This window comes from Achroia grisella, unplaced genomic scaffold, assembly GCF_030625045.1.
Source record: "Achroia grisella isolate CSIRO2021 unplaced genomic scaffold, CSIRO_AGI_Agris_v1 utg821, whole genome shotgun sequence".
In the NCBI taxonomy this organism is placed as follows: domain Eukaryota; kingdom Metazoa; phylum Arthropoda; class Insecta; order Lepidoptera; family Pyralidae; genus Achroia; species Achroia grisella.
This window is the reverse complement of record NW_026713035.1, coordinates 1,189,614-1,210,044: the sequence shown is the minus strand read 5'-3', so window position 1 is coordinate 1,210,044 and position 20,431 is coordinate 1,189,614. Positions and strand designations below refer to the sequence as shown.

Below are 20,431 nucleotides of genomic sequence, written 5' to 3'. Positions count from 1 at the left end.
TTACAAAAATACTCACGATTGAAGAAATCGAGAATGCGCGAGCTGACGACGAGCGCGGTCTTTCTTGTGCTTTATCTATGTTTAAATACATATTGTTTCCTGACAAAAAGTAAAGAGCGTACTTGTAAAGGCAGCTTATGTCCGTCATCGTTATATCTTTTTCATACAAAATTTCATTACCATATCTTAGGCAGTTTATTCGTGAAATAGTATAAAACATGAAATTGTGCTATAACTTATCATTCATATTTCATCGAATCCAGAATAATCTAGAATCTAAATAAAAATATATTTAACATTACCCCAACTTCTTCTAGGACGTTCAACCAAGTTGGGGTTGCCCAAATGATACAAGGTGCTGGACGTTACTAAATATATGAACAGGATAGATTATAGTGAAATATAAGAAAAATTCAAATTTTAACTTTAATAAAAACAGTTGACATCAAATTAAATCAAGAATGAAATAAGGCTTTATATTAGTGATTAAGCAGCCATTAGTCAAATTATAGGTAAGGACGAGTATAGTCAAAGAATATATAATGGACTTAGTTCTGCACGTAGTATAGTGCTATAAATACAAGCGAACGACGGTGCAGAAAACTACGCAAACAGCAAGTTTAAAATAAATATACTTTTTCCGCTTGCCATCATTTTTCATTTGTATGTTGTTTCAAGTTAACTAATTATAAAAAGTATAATTTTAACTATGAAAAATATAGTGAACCTCAGAACTCGCCAGTTTGCAATGTTGTCGACTCAAAGTCCCCCTCGACTTGCTTAATGCAATCAAAAGCGGGAGTTCAGACAGGGGCACATCATTAGGCGTGAGTTTAATGAGATCCACTCGCAACACCCGGATTTATATAAAGTGCATAGTAGTGTGGTGAAAAGAGAAAAGAATATGTTGCCCTCGAAAGCACGTCACATTATATTTAATTTCTTCTATGCGAACTTTGTTGTTGAGGAAGAAATATTTATTAGTCATTTGTTACCAGTAGATTTGCCTAGTCATAACTATTATCAAATTTCGAATAGATCCACTCAACCGTGTAGCTTGAAAATGTTACAAACAAACAGACTGAGACACTTTCGCATTGATTATATTAGGTAAGTATGGAATTGATCTGTTAATGACAAATATATATCAGTCTGCTGTCAAAAAGTCGTATAGAGAAAAAAATTACTAATGTATTTATAGTTATTATGTATTATATTATTATTAATATTCAACTAAAATTTTTGGCACAGATCGAACTTACGGTACTAATATTTATTAATGCACATGAAGTTCTAATTTGGTTTCATACTCGACTTGATCTTATATAATATAAAATACTATAACCAAAAAGCTTATGAACTATATTGATCATATATAAATACTTATATTATATATAGTAACCATTTATATCCTATAGTAAAAATACGAATAAATATTCTGTATATTAATATTGTTTCTATAAAGATATTATGCTACCTACAAATCCAATATCGTTTGGAAATGTAGCAATATTGGATTACCTACCCGTTTTGATGCAGTGAGATTTTCTGTTTGTTACACGAGTACATATTTATTTCAATTTCTATACGTTCGTAATAGATATAATATTATAAATTAAAAAAGAATATGTACATTGAACATTTTCTAACCGTAACATTATTTTTTGCAGTTAGTTTCAATTAAATCTATTTCGCTATTTAATGCCTATATATTTTCTTGTACACAAAATGACTTTTGAAATATTTTTAAGTAAATATATATTATATAGAAACACACACGCTATTACGCTATACTTAATTAATTATTAATTAAATTAATATTAGTAATGAAATGATAAATCAATTAATAATTAATTACGTATATTTTTCCTAGAGATTTTTATTCACAAATTCCATAAAGGAAAATCAATGAATTGCATTCGGAAGTGATGCAAAAGTTGGCATAGCGAAAGTTCATTACCCCTGCTTTTGTTTTATACAGAATGCAGATAATTTTATGGTCCGCTCTGTTCTCAAACAAAGTAAATAAGGATGCTTCAGACTTGTACACAATACAGTTCACTCCATTGTTGAATGTTTTACAACAGCGCTCTAAAAATTGCCATACTAAAAGTAGAATTAACCAATAAAATGAGAATGTTGGCTGTTACGCTGAGAGTTACGCTCATTTGGAAGTGATATTTGTGATACTTTCAAACAATGTTGTGGACAGCGGCGTAATTCATTTCATTTGACAATGTAATCGTGTAACAAATTAGTAATTTGCGGGCGAACATAACATAAACAAGTTCTCGTAACGGACGCCATAAACCTAGAAATACAACAGTCCTGTGAACAAGAGGATTAATGTTTGAAGTTTCTTTTCCTACATAAAATCAAACTTAGTTTAAAATTATTTGAAAAAATTGCATTTTGTTTTTCGTATGTACAGCAGTAACGTAGAATAAAAAACAACAAAATTTATTGCTATACACACCACGACATATAATATCAGTGATGCTCACTACCTACTACTACTACTATAAATTAATATATCTTATTAATTAAAAAATATATAGTTAATATAGTAATATAACCAAAATAATTCATCGAGGACGATCTTGTAGCAAATGAAAATTAAGTTTTTCTCTTATAAATAGTAAATGATTTGTAGAAATATTTATATTAAATAAATACATAATAAATATTAAAAGAAATGCCAGACCATTACAAACGATCATAGTCATGAATGCAACTGTTGGTATTGTGCAAGAATCGAACCCACAGTCATTAGAAGTAATGCGTTGTTTCAAACCTCTTGATCAGCGAGACTATCATAATGATTTGAACATGATGAATTCCATATTCTTAAACCCTCCAATATCTAAAATGAAATTCCCTGCCTTTTGGACAGCATTAATACTTAGTCTTAAGTCATTGTGCAAAGTTAAATAATTACACACCTTCTTGCTTTACAAAGTACAGTCACTCCTATAATATACTAAAATATAACCATAGCAGTATTCAGAAACCACGTCATAATGAAAGATTTAAAGGGTCCAAAATGCTCTGGGGATCACTTAATAACTTCCATAAGAACTTTAGGGTTTTCATAATTTTTCCATCCCGCAGTTATCGTGTGTTCTTTGACTTTTATAAGATATCTTTTTATCTATACGTAATAATAAAATTGTAACTAGCTGATGTCAGCATATTGTGGATATTGTAAAAATATAATATAGGCATCTACATTCAAGCAACAGAAGACAAAACTACAGACTTAAAAATATTTGTCGGTCTGTAGGCCAAACCTTCAAAGAAGAGACGACTTGCACAGAAGTACTGTTAGATCTCTGTTAGACCTCTAGGTCTAACAGAGATCTAACAGGGAATATAGGGTCTATTTATCCGCAGTAAAATATCTTATACCATACGAAGCAAAGGTAATTCGCTAGTCTTTAATATTAATTAAAATAAAGAATAAAAAGTTAATAACCATAATTATTAACAGGTTTGTAGTAATGTAATATTATTATATTCTAATATTAATAGTAACATTATTATATTTATACAGTATTTTATTTAGACGATACAGCTTTTATAGACTTAGAGCATATTCTAGAATAAAAGCTAGGACAATTTTATCGAAATTCACGCGGCAATTTTGTCGTGATACATATAGCTACTGAAAATATGTCCATCCAGCGACATCACTTTCTATAAAATGGATCATTCACTCGAATTGAGAACCTCCACTTATTATAGCTATAAGCAATCTCTTACAGACAATCAAGTAGAGAGTATTTAGATAGATGAAAGGTATAATTGTGAATTCTAATGGATTTGAAGGCTGTTATATTCTATAACTGTTACATATTATTATACCAGTACAATAAAACAGTTTCTACAATGTAACCTAAGGGTTCTATTTATAAACGTGAATCAATGTATTTGGTCACGGTGAAAGCTTTTAAATGATTGGAGCAATTCGTTTGATTGAGTTCCTTCAACCATTTCTTTGGGTTTCATTTGGAAAGTTTGTTGCATTTATTTCGAACATTTTCATGACAACATGTTTGTGATGATAAGCAACAAACAATCTCAACAAGTAATATTACTTAAGTGACTTCAAAACTGTTAATAAAAAAATATAATAGATGAAATTTCATTAATTCATTATGGAACTACTGAATATGAAAGGTTAAGAACTTTTAGACTTTCATTTGGAATCATGGGAAAAAAATAAGAAGCATTTTGCTTAGTATATAATATTTTTTATGAAACACTAATGTCAAACAGGCGGACACCTGATGGTAAGTGGTAACTGTCACCTATATACATTAACAGCACTATGGACAATATATTGTTTTATAACGTTCACGTATTACTTACATTGCCACTCCGAAGGGCTAAGATATCGTTCTTCTATATCCTGCTATTACTCTGCCTTATCTCCCTTCAATTGAAAGATAGTTTACAAAGCAAACTGCATGGCGGTAAAAATAGATATGAATTATTACAACTACAACTATATCTTAAATATTCTCTACAAATATCATTCAATTATTAAGTAATCATCTGAAATGAAATCCTTACATATATCAGATCTGGTCTACACATTTTCCAACGAGTGAGGTTGACATCTCGTTACAAAAGTATGTCATGAAGAACACAACTAAAGTTGCTAGTACATTTTCTTATATCTAGACGTCTGGACATATAAATTAAATTGTAGTGACAGTGAGTTAGACTTTAGTTAGTCTTGTAACATACATATATATTTAAGTAATAAGTAGCTGTAATATAAATATTTCTATTTTTATTAGACAAAATATGGTCAAGTAGATCAATGTTTAAATAATTATTTTAATTAAATAGCTTATTTACATCTTATATATATCGTATATATATAAGGTATAAATAAGTATATATATCGACGGCAATTACTATTTATATATATTTTTAAATTTAGAATTAATGTTATTATCACATGTATAATAATCTCTACTTTAAATTAATCCAAGAGACGGCAGTAGGTTCAGGGCTCAGAATGACCCCTATCACTGGTGTATTCAGCGAAATGTGGGTATGACAAATATTGTGTTCACTACGACATTACTAGCTGACAGTACTCTATTAGGGACAATAGTTGTGATGGCATATTATTATGTATATTATTTTTTCATTACATTTCAATATGGTAAATATAAGGACATAGCCACTACGTACCGTCAAATAATAGACTGAAAACATTATTCAATGTAAACTATATATCATAATACACACATGGTACATATAAAATATGTATGTAACACAAGAATATACTCATTGCAAATCCCAAGGCGTTATAGCTGTAACACTGAGCTTTACCTGCGGAGGTGCCGTTAAATCTCCGGTTTACAACGCGATAATGTCGCCCCACAGCTAATGTGGACTATGATGTCGGCTTTAAACTTTGTGCAGACGCTGTCGGAATTCCCCGAGCCTAATTTGAAATTATCCAAATAACGAAAATTTGTCAACGCAATCGAAATTCTATTTTACTTAGGTATAAGCATGTATTTCAATCGACTTCAATAAGAAGAAGAGTTGTTAAATCGAAAGTACATAACTTTGTGATTCACTATGAACATACACTATTTCATTATTAATCTGGTCATATTTTGAGCGCTTTTAGCCGATAATATTTAGCTCTATGATACTTAGTTGTACTCATAGGAATCAGTTTTTTTTTTTGTTGACATAAGGCCAGGGACCAAAATGAGCAAACAAACGATACTTTAAGTTAAATAATATAATTAAACCATTTAATTTACACTATACATCATTGGAAAAGATAATAAGAAAAATAGATTTGTTAAAAATATGTGTCAAAATAATATGCACAAAAGAAGAGACAAAACAAAAAAGTTTATAATCATACTCGTAATTGTAATATAAGTATATAGTCAAAGTAACTCTATATTTTTTTATTTTCACCACACATAGATCATTGATTATTTCACATATGACGATTTCTAAGTGTCTAATAAGGGAAATGCGATCTTCAAGCAACGTATGTATGTATATTTATTGTTCTTTAGTGCGACAAAGTATCTTTCTGTATATTCTCATAACAATGTTATAATAAAAACTTTCAACCCATTATAAAAGCTGTTACAACGCATGAAATAATAAACATTATGAAGACACATATGTCGCTTGTAGAAAACCGTCCTTTAGCAAGCCATAAAACTGGTTTTGTTACTAGAATCCATTACTGTAACCACAAATTCTTGAACAAATGCTATAATCTGCCAGTATGAGAGAGATAAAATTACAATATCAATGTTACACAATATCACTTTTTACTCATGCGTAGGCTCAACATAAACTGCAAACTATAAACACTTAATAATTAGCCTTTCTAATCACAATTTACATATAACTACTTAAACAATATTTCATCTTTACATATACCATAGGTAATAAAATTATAACATTGTAACTAGGCGAAAACTGTCTCTTCATCTGTTTATTTGTATGTTAATATGAAATTTTCAATATAATGTTAAATATGCGTCCATGTATGCACATGCACATAACTGCTAAAGAAAGCTGAGAAAAATACATACTAACGAGAAATATTAGATTTTGTTAAAATTATTCATGTGCCTACTACTATTTTAATACATAATTTCTGAATAAAATAATGGAGTCGTATAGAAAATTTATTGATTGTTGTTGTTTGATTTTATCATCCATACATGGCATCTGCAAATGTACATATCAATGATTTCGCGGGCACTACGTAAGATATATTTAATTGGTCGCTAATATTATTCGTCAAAATATTTCTTCTTTTATTAATCTTACCCAACAATTAACTATTAATTAAAAATAAGCAGTAATTTGTTATACTCAAATTAAATATAAATTCCACGGGCTGTAAGGTGCACAAGAAACAGTTTGATCTTTTCAATGAAAGGAATTCCGAAATCATCCGCAATGCCAGGCGTTTTCAATAAATTAATTGGCTCACCGTTCGTATCGCAGGAAACGGAACCGATCTTAATCTCATCCCGCTTAAACTTGTTGGAACGAGACGAGATTAAGTAGTTTCTGAATTAGCGCTAGACTCGGAATCAACTAAACAACCCATAGATTTTCTTCCTCATTTAACTTTGCTCCGTCTCGTCGCGATAGCCCAAGATAAGTGGGGACCCGGATAGAAACGGAGAGTTTCGGGAGCTATTTACTAACGACATTTCACGAACAGCGTCGGCGGTTAAAATTGAGCTCTATAAATGTGTATTTATAACAACAGTCGAGTACTGCACTTTAAAATATATATTTTTTTATGTTTATAACATCCGACTCGAAGGACCATAAATAATATGTACTCTGCTATAACACAGATACTCAGGATGCTATGAGAATCCTTGAATATGACATTCTTTATAAATGATAATTTTCAGAGCTCACAAAAAAATATTTAATATAAACATGAGTTTACAATGATGCTTGAGTGTTATATGAATAGCAGCGAAATGCTGACGGTTGTACTGTGCGGTGATTAACCGTCTGCGTTATGTATAACATATTTGCACGGTATTTGTACATGACATATTGGTACAAAATTTAAAGAAATTACGTTACTCATATATCATTTAGCGGAACTGGATACATAAAAATTCAGGTCATTCGTCAATATGTGTTAAAGAAATATATATTTTCGATATTTTCCCTAGAGAAAGTTTTCCACAGTTACAGAACTGTGTTGTATAATATAGAGACAATTGTCTGTCTAGCCAACAGCATACAGGAAGAAAAAATAAAAAAAGTAGTAGCAGCGATTTTATAAATACATTTTTGAACTAATAAACTCTCTTAAATAGTAGGAAAACTTGAAATGTATTCAACGAGTGTGCAGAGGCTTTAGTAGACTATAACGTGACTCATTCGTTGAAACCACAGAATATATAGTAGTACGTTGAAACACAGAAACGCTATTTGCATTACTATCTTCGCGCAGATTTACCCGGGAATGACCTCAATCAGGCTCAGATAATGTCAGTTTAGAACTGTCATATTTGATAATTTAGTGTAGTAGTCCTCGTATATTAACATAATAAGTTGAAACGAAAAATGGGAATGAATCAATTTGGCCCAGATCAGTGGGGCCAATAGATATTTATAAGAATCTGATTGCTCAATTTGCCGATTGATTTGTCAGGCTCATGATCTTATAGATCAGATCGAACTGGCATGAAATCTTGTCGCCTAGTCAGCCAGTCAGTCAGATTACGTTATATACATATATTCATACTATTAATCAAATTATGTATATTATTCATTATTTATATAATTAACCGGGTCTTAACACGAAATAATTTTATAGTAAATAAAGGTTTTTACCTCTCTCAACGTTTAGACTAGGTTGCACCAGCCATAGACACGAGCTGCCTGGAATAACAGCAATGTCAATATCTACATTGGTGACAGCAATTTTATCATTCCATCGTCACTAGATTGCTCAACGAAAATTGGCGACACACATGTGAGAGGTAAATACCTTTATTTGCCATAAAATTAGTTCGTGTTAAGACCCGGTTAATTATATAAATAATATATATTAAACACGAAAGTATAACAATTATATTGCTCCATATTTTTCAAAATATACATTACGAATACAAAATGATGCATAAAAACAATATACAAAAATATATTAACAATGTGCTTCATAAAAACTTACATATCGCATCTTCAGGATATTACTAAAATGGAATTGAATCCAATATTCGGTACTTCTGCCAGGTACAAAATTTTGGAAGAGTTTTATTTGGAGAGAAAGCAGCGGATTAAAATGAAAAAAAAAAATTTTTCTATCGTAGTTATATAAGCAAAACAGAATATTACCAAAAAATAAAAGAAAATGTCGAACAAACCTAAGTCGACAACCTGAAAATTGCTTCCGTTATATATCGATTTACATCGATGTACTATATATTAAAAGGTCCTTTATATCAACTTCCTAATTTGATGTAGGCGAACTTCTAAATTTAAATTACGAACATAGGTGAGCTGAGCTCAAAGGATACGAATACAAAGACTTTCACGAGACTTCCGTCTAATAACACCAAGTAGGCAAAGAAGCTAAAAGGTCGTAAGTAATATCAAAGCAGCTTAAGCGCCAGATATTATACAATTGCAGGCCGTACTTGCGCAAGGTAACAACAATAACAACGAATATGCAAATCTGAAAGGCTGAAAAGTTACCCTATTTGGGCGTGTAGATTAAAGCTTATTCAAATAAACAAGAATAATGAATATACCTACCCATCCTTAACACTCGTACTGCGTAGAAATAGGTAACTATTTCTACGCAATGGAGTGTTATGAACGTATCTCTATGACAGAGATATAAATTGTTGTTACAGAGTTTTATACTCTTATTTTCATCCATGGTACTAGGTACCATACTACAGGTCTACTTTTAACGATTCGGTGTTTTATACAAGAACTTAAAATACGTACGTATTTATTTGTTTTTAAGACTAATCCTGTAAAGTCTCAAATGGAAATATCTGCTTAATATTATTTCTCCATATAATTTTTTATACACTATATACTGTAAACCGACACCTTAGGGATTGTATTTAAAAATATCCGTTCATATTCCTCGTCATCTATTAAATATATATAAGCATCATATTAGAACAAACTCTACAATGTCTCATAGAGATTCTAATATTCTTGTCAAATATAGTCCAGTTTTTAAGTTGTCGTCTAAAAAATGTATTGTATCACCATTAAAACTACTGGACGAATTCTTTCATTAAAAAAAATATTTTGAGTAAATATACATCAACAAATATAACTCTCTACGTCATACTTGTCGTATTACGAGTTGCTAAAATTTTACTCGAGTAATAACATCGCAAGTTGAACTTATTTAATATGTGAGCTTATTCAGTAAATACTATTGTCAACCGAAGTTATGAAGTACGGAAACAGATATTTCATTTCGTTGTAATTATACAAACTTAACAATGGGAAAATGATTTCTCTTCCACAATCATTTATAAAAACACAATATAAATTAAATGTCAAAATCAAAGCTCGCCACCTTTTCAGACAAATTCAACTTTTCTGTTGCATAAATTACGTTTATTATTTTATAAAACAAAGTCTTTCAAATCATTTCTATGTTTGCTCTGGTAAACAATGTAAAATTATTATGAAAACAATATAGGTTACATCAACGAAACATTTTAATTAATGTCGATGTACTTAATGAGTAATTTTTTCGAGGACACTGGGAGGTTATTAAACAAAAATAATAATACTATAATAATAAATAATTATTTAATACAAATTAATATTTATGTGTGTTTCTATTGAGTGCGTATGCATTAAAAGAAGAAGAATCAGAAATTAACTCTTGGCGAGTAAACAATCCAAATTGTAAGAATAATAACAGCCTACCAGTCTATCAGATTATGTTTATACAATACAAAGTCAAACGTCATCATCATCATCATCATTAATCACACATACGTCTAAATAAATAAAGTTTATTTTCGTTCCCACAAAACTTGTTGTACATAATTTTTGTTAAAGCTCACTAAAAATTACAGGATTCACTCACAAGTAAATTTTGGTTTTAGAAGAAAAAAACAAGTGGTATGTTACATTTATTCATCACGTATGGATGGTACAATAGTGATGTACTATCACAAATAATTATAAACCTCTATATATATTATTGATAATATATGTAAATGTACCCAAGAAGCCTCTTTTACGTACTATTTTTTATGGCCTTCTTAAATATATACATACTGGTACTTTACACATTGTAAATAGTCCACTAGACACTAAAAATAGCAATTATTTCTTAGACCGCTGCAAACTGCAAGTTTCTTTCCCACTAAAAAACAAATAACAACTTAATAAGTGCAGCATTTCAGTGTTCAAAAGTTTTATAAAATGAAAATTAAAAATAATGCTGTTGAAGAGAGCTCTCCCAGTTTTGTTTTCAGCCGCTCTACTGATGAGATGCGACGACGAACTTTGTTTTACCGTTTTATCTACTGAATGTGAATGTACAATCAGAATAAAACACGCGAATATTTTTATTTATGAAATATATCTGGCATATTATTACGCTGTTTTAAAAAAATCGCTATAAACGAAAAACGTACACAGCTTGAACTACTAGTATTACTTTTGAACGTAGGTTCTGGTATATACTATATTCAGGTATACTTTAAGGAATTTTGATATCTGCTGCAGTAGCTGCATAGTTAACTTATACAACATAGGAACCTACTTTTTTCAACTCGCCAACTCCGTTTGTTTAGAAATAAATGAATTATAACAGGCAAGAAACTCAACTGATTTTTTTTTATAATTAATCTATTATAAAAGTCTTATTTAGATGTCTATGTATAACATGAAATGAAAATCGGAGTGTATGAACAACTACTGCCAAGCACGTTTGTTATTTAGTAATTATTTTGTGAGTGGACTTTGTACAGTAAATATAATTTAACAAGTTTTTAATTTATCTTATTGCAATAGTTCTTAGATTATTATGTATAATAATACAGACACAATAAAATTATTTGTCATATGACGAAGACGTAAAAAAGTAAATAACATATTCCGAGGTAAATAAAATACAAATGAAGACCTATCTACTATTTCCGTGTTTTTGTGGAATAATAGGTACAAGCGGATTTATAAAACTAAATCCGATTACGTTAATTCTGTACGTGTAATTCCAAAATTCGTCGAATTTTCTATACAAAACATTAGAAAGATAAAATTGTAATTCTGAATCATTTTGATTAACTAGTATATCTGAAAATTAGATCAGTATCAAGTATACTAAATTAACAACAAAACTATGAAGAAAGTTCTAAATCTTGTAAATAAATTTTAATCGAATTTTTAGAATAACGTTTTATAAGTCAAATAATATAATTTTGTCACTAAGTCGAAGATAAAAGGAAACTTATTTTTACTGATTACTTTTAAAGAACTTTAGTGATTTTATAATTAAATTAAAGGTATGATATGATATGTAACTTACCTCCATTGCACTACCTCGTCGTCCCATGGCGATACGACATCGCCTCAATTGAACTGGAATATCTGAAAATACAAATACCAAATATATAATCAAAATCGTGGGAAGTGACAAGAGCTCCACCGACAAGAGCGTGGCGCTTAAATTATAAATGAACGAATGAATAAAATTACTTACATATATTGTAATGAAATGTGAGTAGTTTACAACTACGAAATAGTTTAGAAATTAAATAATATAGTAAATTGCAAACGGAAGTCAATACAAGACTTAATATATGTTTTAGAATTTTAAGCTGAGACTGATACTGGTAAATATATTTATACATCTCAGCATCATCACTTTATCCTATATAACTAACTATTTATTAATTAATTAAAAATAAGTTGACAATGAGAAGAGACGTAAAATTGATTTCTTAAGTTACAAAAGTGATAAACTTGATTGCCATAACAATACAAAAAGTATTCTTCATTGCTTCATTTACAGGAAAAGTTATTGTAGCTACCTCTGAATATAGTAGAAGCTCGATTTTAGACTGAAATTAAAACGACACAAAAAACAGTCTAACCTTTAACAATCGTATATTTATAATATTTGTTAACATTATACTTTATTAATATGTCGTAATAATTATATAGTACATTTTCCTAAATATATTTAAGATATACATATATATAAAGAGAAATAGAATACCACCAAATGGAGTTCAGTTTTTATCCCTTAGCGTGTAACTTAACATAAGTACTAAAACACGTATTATCGATTTTTAACATTCAATATCATAAAGTACTAATTAATGTCGCCAGTTAATAATAGAGAAGCTATTATTTTAATGGCGAAATGACAAACAACAGACATTATATCTGATTGGTTTCGCTGATATTGTGTTACGTACAGCTGGAATAAATACGGTTAAATTGAAATTTTCTAGTAAATCACGGTAGGGTACCGGCACCAGTAGTCAGCCTTTTAGTGGTAAGTCTGGGTTCAAACTTATATAAGAAAATATTAGAAAGAGTAAATTGAAAGTCTTTTGTATAATTTAACTTACTCATTTATATATTAACAAAAATTACAAATTTATCCTTTAATAAAGTGAAAAATACTTTATAACAAAATAAGGCACTTTTCACCAGTGCTCAGCCGCCAAAAACTAGTACTCAATATTGCCACCAGTGGTCAGCAAGATCAATAGTTTTAAGCTTAAATTAAGAACATTAATAAACAATTAGTCCGGTTATAGAACCTAAAAGGACTTAACTGTGCCCTAACAATCACAACAATCAAATACCTATCTAACTTATATTTAAACCAGTCGGAAACTTCTTTAGTAACAGCAGTATTTAAAAAAAAAGATTATAAGTTCTTCTTCTTCTTCTTCTTTGTAAAAGTCGCCGATTAACAATTTTTTTTAGGAGCTTATCTTCCTTACAGGTTTCTGTGTCAGGAGTTTCAGGAGATAGAAGTATATTACTGAGAATTTTAATTTTATTTTCTTTTGATTTCCACTAAATCACAGCCTGTCTTTGTGAATTTTACACTCAATTCCTTATCATATTCATAATTTTTCTTCTTTGTAGTCTCCTTCACTTTACTTTTGGTAGAATCTAGATCTGCTTTTTTTCTTTTTTTTTGTATTAAAAACTATATAAAAAACAATTTAAATATGGACGGTAATACTGGGTCTACTTTCAAGTACTCAGCCAGGCAACAAACTCTAACTATTTTAGTGGCCGACTATTGGGTTTTTGACAAACAGCGTTAAAACCAGTAGTCAGCCAGGGGTGGTTGAGTACTAGATAATGTATATAAAAATGGAACCCAGTAGTCGGCCACTTCATTATTTAATAATTCTTAAGAAAAACATGATACTTTTCATTGATTACAATGCCAAAACTCTTAATTAATGTAAATTTTAATACAATGTGGCCTAAAACTAACAAAAAAATTAAATAAATTACCATTTCTGTGAACGCTTCTCACTAATAAAAAAATGGCGCGCACGCCGCATGTCGCCTCGTCAGCCGATGACGTCGAAATAGATTCATATTTAATGTACTTCGCAGCCACGTAGCTATTATGTTTGGATTTAATTCTACCAATGAGAAGTCATAGAAGCAATTTAAAATAATTTGATTAGGTATTTTCTGTTATAGCGCTATTCCTATTGGTTTTAAACCGAAAAAGGCTGAGTACTGGTGCGGGGCCGACTACTAGTGCCAGTACCCTATACAGGGATATCTATAATGTTGACATATATATATACTTCCTTTATATATCAACAACAATAGGTTACTTTTTAATTTTGTTATCAGATCTAAATATACAATTTTAACTATTACAAATAAACCACTATTTTTATAAGAAATTTGAGACCTTATCAGGACATTTGCCTAAATCTATTAAACTTTAATTTTATATCCTTACTTATTCTGTTGTTACTTGGTATGTACATCTAGTTTTAACTTATTAAACGGATCATCAAGAAAATCAAGATTACAAACAGAAACTCAAATTTTATTTATATGTCAAAAATCCACATAGCCGTATGTTTGAGTTTAACATTATTGCTGTATAAAAAATGTACATAATATACAAATGTAGTAATATGGCTCTAATTTAATCGCTATCCACGTCTTGACTCATCACTCAACTCAACTCAACATTGAAAATTCTAATGAATTCGAGTCTATTTATATAAAAGAGGAAGGATTTATGCTACTGTTATAAAATGCGGTAAAAATGCTTTAGTATAAAAATCCGTATATTCATTATATCAGTTATAATTTATTGTATTTCAATTAGGGCTTGACAAAAAGGTGACTATTCCAAATGTTTTGTGTTATTCGTCACGCTGTTCATAATTTGAGAGAAAGTGACTAGTCACTAACAGTGACTATTAATTGATAGCTGCCATAGAATAAAAATCTATATTTAATACTATAAATTTAATTTTACTCGTAGAGAAAACTTTCTTTTTCGAAATTATTTTATAGAATAAGCCTTAAAAATTTCTTAGTACAATCAAAACTTGAAATTTGACTACATATCTTAATGCTAAAAGATTACAAAAAAGCTAAAAAAGTTATTAGTTGAAAAGGATTATAACCTGATATTTCTTTATATTTTCATTTTAAGCCCATGAAAACTTTATAGCATTTTCTATACATTTTGATGATCAGCGGATGAGTATATAATAAATTTGATGGGCCGTACCTTTTTATTACTTTGACTTAGAAACTTTATACTGGTATATAAATTTTAATAAACATATAATTTATTTACAGTCTTATATGATATGTACATATGTCTGAAATATATCAAGACATTAATATATAGATAAATAAATAATAATTCAATCATTCATTAAAAAAAGTAAATAAAATATCTTTGACATCTAGAAGACAGATAATTATTGGTCTGTCGTATTTCATATACTTTTTTTGCTTAGAAAAATAAGAGTAAATAAAAATCATGTTTAAATAACTCTTTCTTTAATATTTTATCAGGCGTGTTCGTTTCTATTAATAGTTTGATTTGTTATGACGGCTGATAACATAACAAAAAACTTTCTGTCAATACAAAAAGAATAACTTTGACTTGTTAAGAAAAAAGAAAAAAAGCGGCCAATATGTTTTTATATGTATCGCGACAATCCACGCAGTTATGATAGCTATATTTTTCAATATTATTATCTCGATTATGATCACAAAATATATGTAGATACAGGGCTGGCAAAACTGGCCCATAAAGCATATTTATAGGCTACATTACTATTACAATATGGGCAATATATACATAACAATGTACGTATGTATACTTGAATTGGGTTATCTTTTTGTGTAAGTTTGTAATGTTTTTTAAGTGATTGATGACGTATTTCATTGTTGATCATATCTTATTTCTACAATTTTTATTCCTACAAAAAAGTTCGGTATGGTTGTACTGTAATATATTATTACTATTTTACCGCTTTTGGTATAGATACAAAAATATAAATTTATATATATCCTATGCCTATACATCTCAGATGATATGAAGTGGAATAAATAATCAAACAGAAACATAGGTACCTAATCGAACGAAATTAAGTTAAAACCGAACGAAGAAGAATTGAATGAAAACGAACAACACAGGGTTCGGCTAAAAATTGTGATTTTTAATATTATTAATAATTTAGTTTAATAGTTTAATACCATTTTTACTAAAATCATTAAGAGCAATTATGTTTTGTTTTCAGTGTGGAAAATCCTACGACCATTCAATCACGCCGAGGGCAATGTATGAGGGTGTCACGGGGTCACATTAGCACTCTACCAATGATCCAGTGGCGACGGCCCGCTCTGTAGATGTCATTGGACAAATCTCTTCTCTAACAAGGGCAAACTAGTTACTAAGTTAAAAAGCCTTCACACAACCCTAAAATCAGGAACAATATTGGAGCATTTGTGGTGAAAGTACAATCAGCCTGGCGGGATCACTACATGGAAGAAATCGGTTCTGGTTACGGTACACACGAGGCGATCTTGAAAGTAATGGAGACCACTCCCTACAACTGCTCCGATTTTGCCTCTGATTTTAGTGGCGTATATATATACTACTTTAGCCCTATCTTTCTATATGAACAAAATCATTCTTGAATATTCAAAAGCGGCATCCCTGCTTTAGTGGGTGAATTACAACTACTTAATCATTATAATAGTTTACTATAATTAAATAGTATTTATTGATCTACCTAATGACAAGCAGACAAGGATTTTACCCGCGGGAATTTTGTACACAAACACATAGTGTTAATATTACTTTCAAATAACTATAACATAGCTGTGTATATTTAAACTGTAAAAGGAAAATTCCAATAAAGCATTTCATTGTTATCGACATCGACATACTTAGAACATAATGAAATACAGTGTGTTCGCGTGACAACCCTGACAATTCAAATTACAATCGGCATGAACAAGCGCGCCCTAATGATTGGGGGAATTAGGCAAAACATTTTATTATATCAGAAATATTGTGCCACTGATGTTCTTTTACTGTGTTTTCATTATTAGAAGATTGACTGCTTACGAAGTTCCTAATGAAGAAGTTCTCACCTAATTACATCAAAAGAAATACTTTTGTAATATTCTGTAACTCCATTATTATTTTCAAGAGAATACCGCTGTACATAAATTCGAAAAGTGTTCTATTATTATAAAGATAGAATTTAAAACTTTTTGTTGCAATTAGCAAAAAATTAAACTTTTTTGCTAATTGAAACAAAATATTCAATTTGATTTCTGTGAGCAGTTATAATTTAATAACTGTTAAACAAAACACAACAATTCGATCTTTCAAAGTGATATCTTACCGTTAGCGGTGAGAAAACTATACCTACATATATATAAAAATGCAACTGATGACTGTCTGTACATGGTAGATATAAGATTATTTTTACAACTTTATCAACGTAATAAAATCCAATAGTTGTAAGAATTTAATGTCTGTCTGTACATTTATACCCGCTAATCTCAGAACCTACTTGGATACGGTTTTTACTAATAGACTGTGGTGAAGTTATTTATTGTTTGTTTAATTTTACTCAAAATATGTTTGTAATCCAATAAGTTTTGTATGATATCCGGACCTCAACTAATAAATAATATTAATCATATTTCAACAGATTTAATAATTTGTAAGATTTGTACCAAATTACATATGTCCCAACATTTACTGAAGTGTAACGCGATGCAGTCTGGATGAATTTCATAATGACAACAGGTTTCGCAGACGAAATGTCACCTTCAGCTAAATAATTGTCTAATCTAAATTCGACATAATCCACTCCCACATGTTGATAATACCAGCTCTTCGTAGACAGCACAGACATTTCGACCTTGAAGTAGCAAGTGCGGTTTGCATGCGTCACCTTGTCACTATCACTCCAACGTGTAATTTATCAGATTTCATGCGAATAAAGCGAACAAAATTTATCTTAACACGTCAAATGTAAGTTTGGCGTGTGTTCCCGCCGTGTGTTCTGATGCTTAATGTAAGACATATGTCAGATATAACATTTTATGTCTCTATTCGCGATGTTTATGTAGGCGTAAGTTTGGTTATAACTAAAACATTGTATTTATTTGCATGAATATGAACATATCATTGGCAATCAAGCGCAATATTTCATTCAAAAATAAATGATTATAACATAATTCATACTGTCTTTTAAATATATTTAATTAAAAGAGGGGTATTTTCAGTTTAACGTGGTTGTGTGTGCTGTGATAGTTCGTTATAGAAGAGATTATATGCCTCTTTATTGCTTTAAAGCTGACATGACCTAGATAGTTCTTAGCATAAATTTATTGGAGTTTATTTTAATTGACAGTTACAGAATTTTATCATTCTAAACCATAACATTTGCACGTATTTGTAACGGCTGCACGCCCCGGGCTAGGCTGCCTCTGTCTAGGCGCTGGCTAAGTAGGATTTTCTGCAGTCGCGATTTCTAAATAAATGAAAATTGATTTATAAATATAATGTTATAGCAATATATTTAATATCTAAGTTATATATATACATATATATTTGTACCCATATCTGAGTGTAATACTTGTGTGAAGTGATGGAAACGCTATCATATAAATATTTGCCGTGGAATAAACTACTTATCTGTAAACAGGTAGGGTAAACCCTACAGTGATTGCCCAGTGTATAGATATGGCCCACAGTAAGAAGATGATACATTTAAACCTATTTATAAAGGAGTTAATTCGAATTAAATTCGCTGGATGGCATTAAGAGATCCTCTAGTAGAACGTTTAATAATAAATTGGCAAAATTTAAAGAAAAACATAGTGTTATGGCATATTTGTTGACAACAGGTATGCCTCTTATCGGAAAAAGTAAGTTTCTTAAAGAATTTCTTAAGGATACACTTTTTGTTTTAATTTATTGTGTTAACTTAGCTCCGTTTTAAACTTATTGCTATAGAGAATAAGTTAGTAAATGCTTTATACTATAATTTCAAGAAGTTATTGTGATGTAAAATTTACCTCTTAAGGAGTTAGATGGGGTGGGCAATTACTAAATCTTATTTAGATGAATTTTAGTGATTGCCATATCAGTATTTAGTTATTGCCATTGGCATTGGGTACAGCTATTGCCCGGGCAATTTCTATTAAAATAAGTTTATTTTTGTTAAATACATTTACGTAGTAGTATTATCTAGTTCTTTATAGAATGCCGAAGGTTACCAAGTTAAAATACAAACGGGAAGACCTAAAGAGGGCAATCATCGAAATCCAAAATAACAAAGACAGGTTTTCAGATTGACAAATAGCTCAAAAATATGGAATTCCTAGGACAACGCTGATATTTTAACATAATTCAGGACACAAAATCAGCTTGGGTTCGGTGCCAATTTTAACTGCTAAAGAAGAAGCTATTCTTGAAGACAGGATAACAACTTCAGCACGAAAAGGTTTTCCAAGGCATAAAGAAAATATTTTGAACAGTGTTCAAAAATTTCTAGAGGAAAATCCAAGACCTAATCCATTCGTGAATAATAGGCCTGACATTGGATAGTGGAAAGTATTTTTAAAGAGACATCCTAAATTAAGTATACGGAGTTTTGAAGGTGTTCGAACAAAATCAAGCTCATGTGTATCTGAAAAAGATTTAGGTTCCATGAAATATTGCTATGTCAATGAAAAAGTAATAAGCCAAGTCTTAAGTCAAGTTTTCAATATAGGTGAGACAAATTTTCATATTTGCCAGTGTGCAGGACTAGTTGTAGCTGAAAATGGTTCTAGAAACGTTTATAATATTGAACATTCAAATGGAAAATAATCAATAGTCATTTTATTTACTTTCTCGGCTGCTGGTATTATTTGTAGTCCATTTGTTCCCCAAATATTTTATTAGTGTAGTAAGTCTACAAATACAAAAAGTTAACTCATCTTTTTGGGACTATTTAGCATACCCTGTAACTCCGGTAATAAAAGGAAATGATGTAATAGCAAATGATTATCTTTCTGTCTGTCATCAGAAGGACAACCATTTGCTATTACATCAGACGTATTCAAGTTAGCTTTACTATAAAGGCAATCATATAAGGAGAATCTTAAAGAAAAGAAAAGAAGAAACTAGAGTAAAAAGAAAAACAGGTTTTGCACGCTGGGTATGTTTGTGTAGTATGCAAGCAGACAATTTTTAAAAATAAAATTAATGGCAGCAGCTGCCACAAATCATTTTATTCAAAATGTATTCCTGAACATTACAAAAACCACATGCCAGATGAATTAGATATTCTTTTGTTTTTGTGTCATTTTTACTATAAAGTAGATGATTCTTATTCTGCTAAAGACACTGATTCTGATT

At 30.0% G+C, this 20,431-nt stretch overlaps 1 protein-coding gene across 2 annotated transcripts in view; it reads right to left on the bottom strand.

Annotated features, from left to right (window-relative positions):
- LOC131852079 (suppressor of lurcher protein 1) overlaps positions 1–20,431 on the bottom strand; it is a 286,739-nt gene that overhangs the window by 224,573 nt on the left and 41,735 nt on the right. For both annotated transcript variants that reach the window (XM_059202698.1, XM_059202699.1), the window contains exon 2: positions 12,062–12,123. In XM_059202698.1, the coding sequence (XP_059058681.1) occupies positions 12,062–12,088 (27 nt within the window). In that variant the 5' untranslated portion in view covers positions 12,089–12,123. The remainder of the gene's footprint in view (positions 1–12,061; positions 12,124–20,431) is intronic.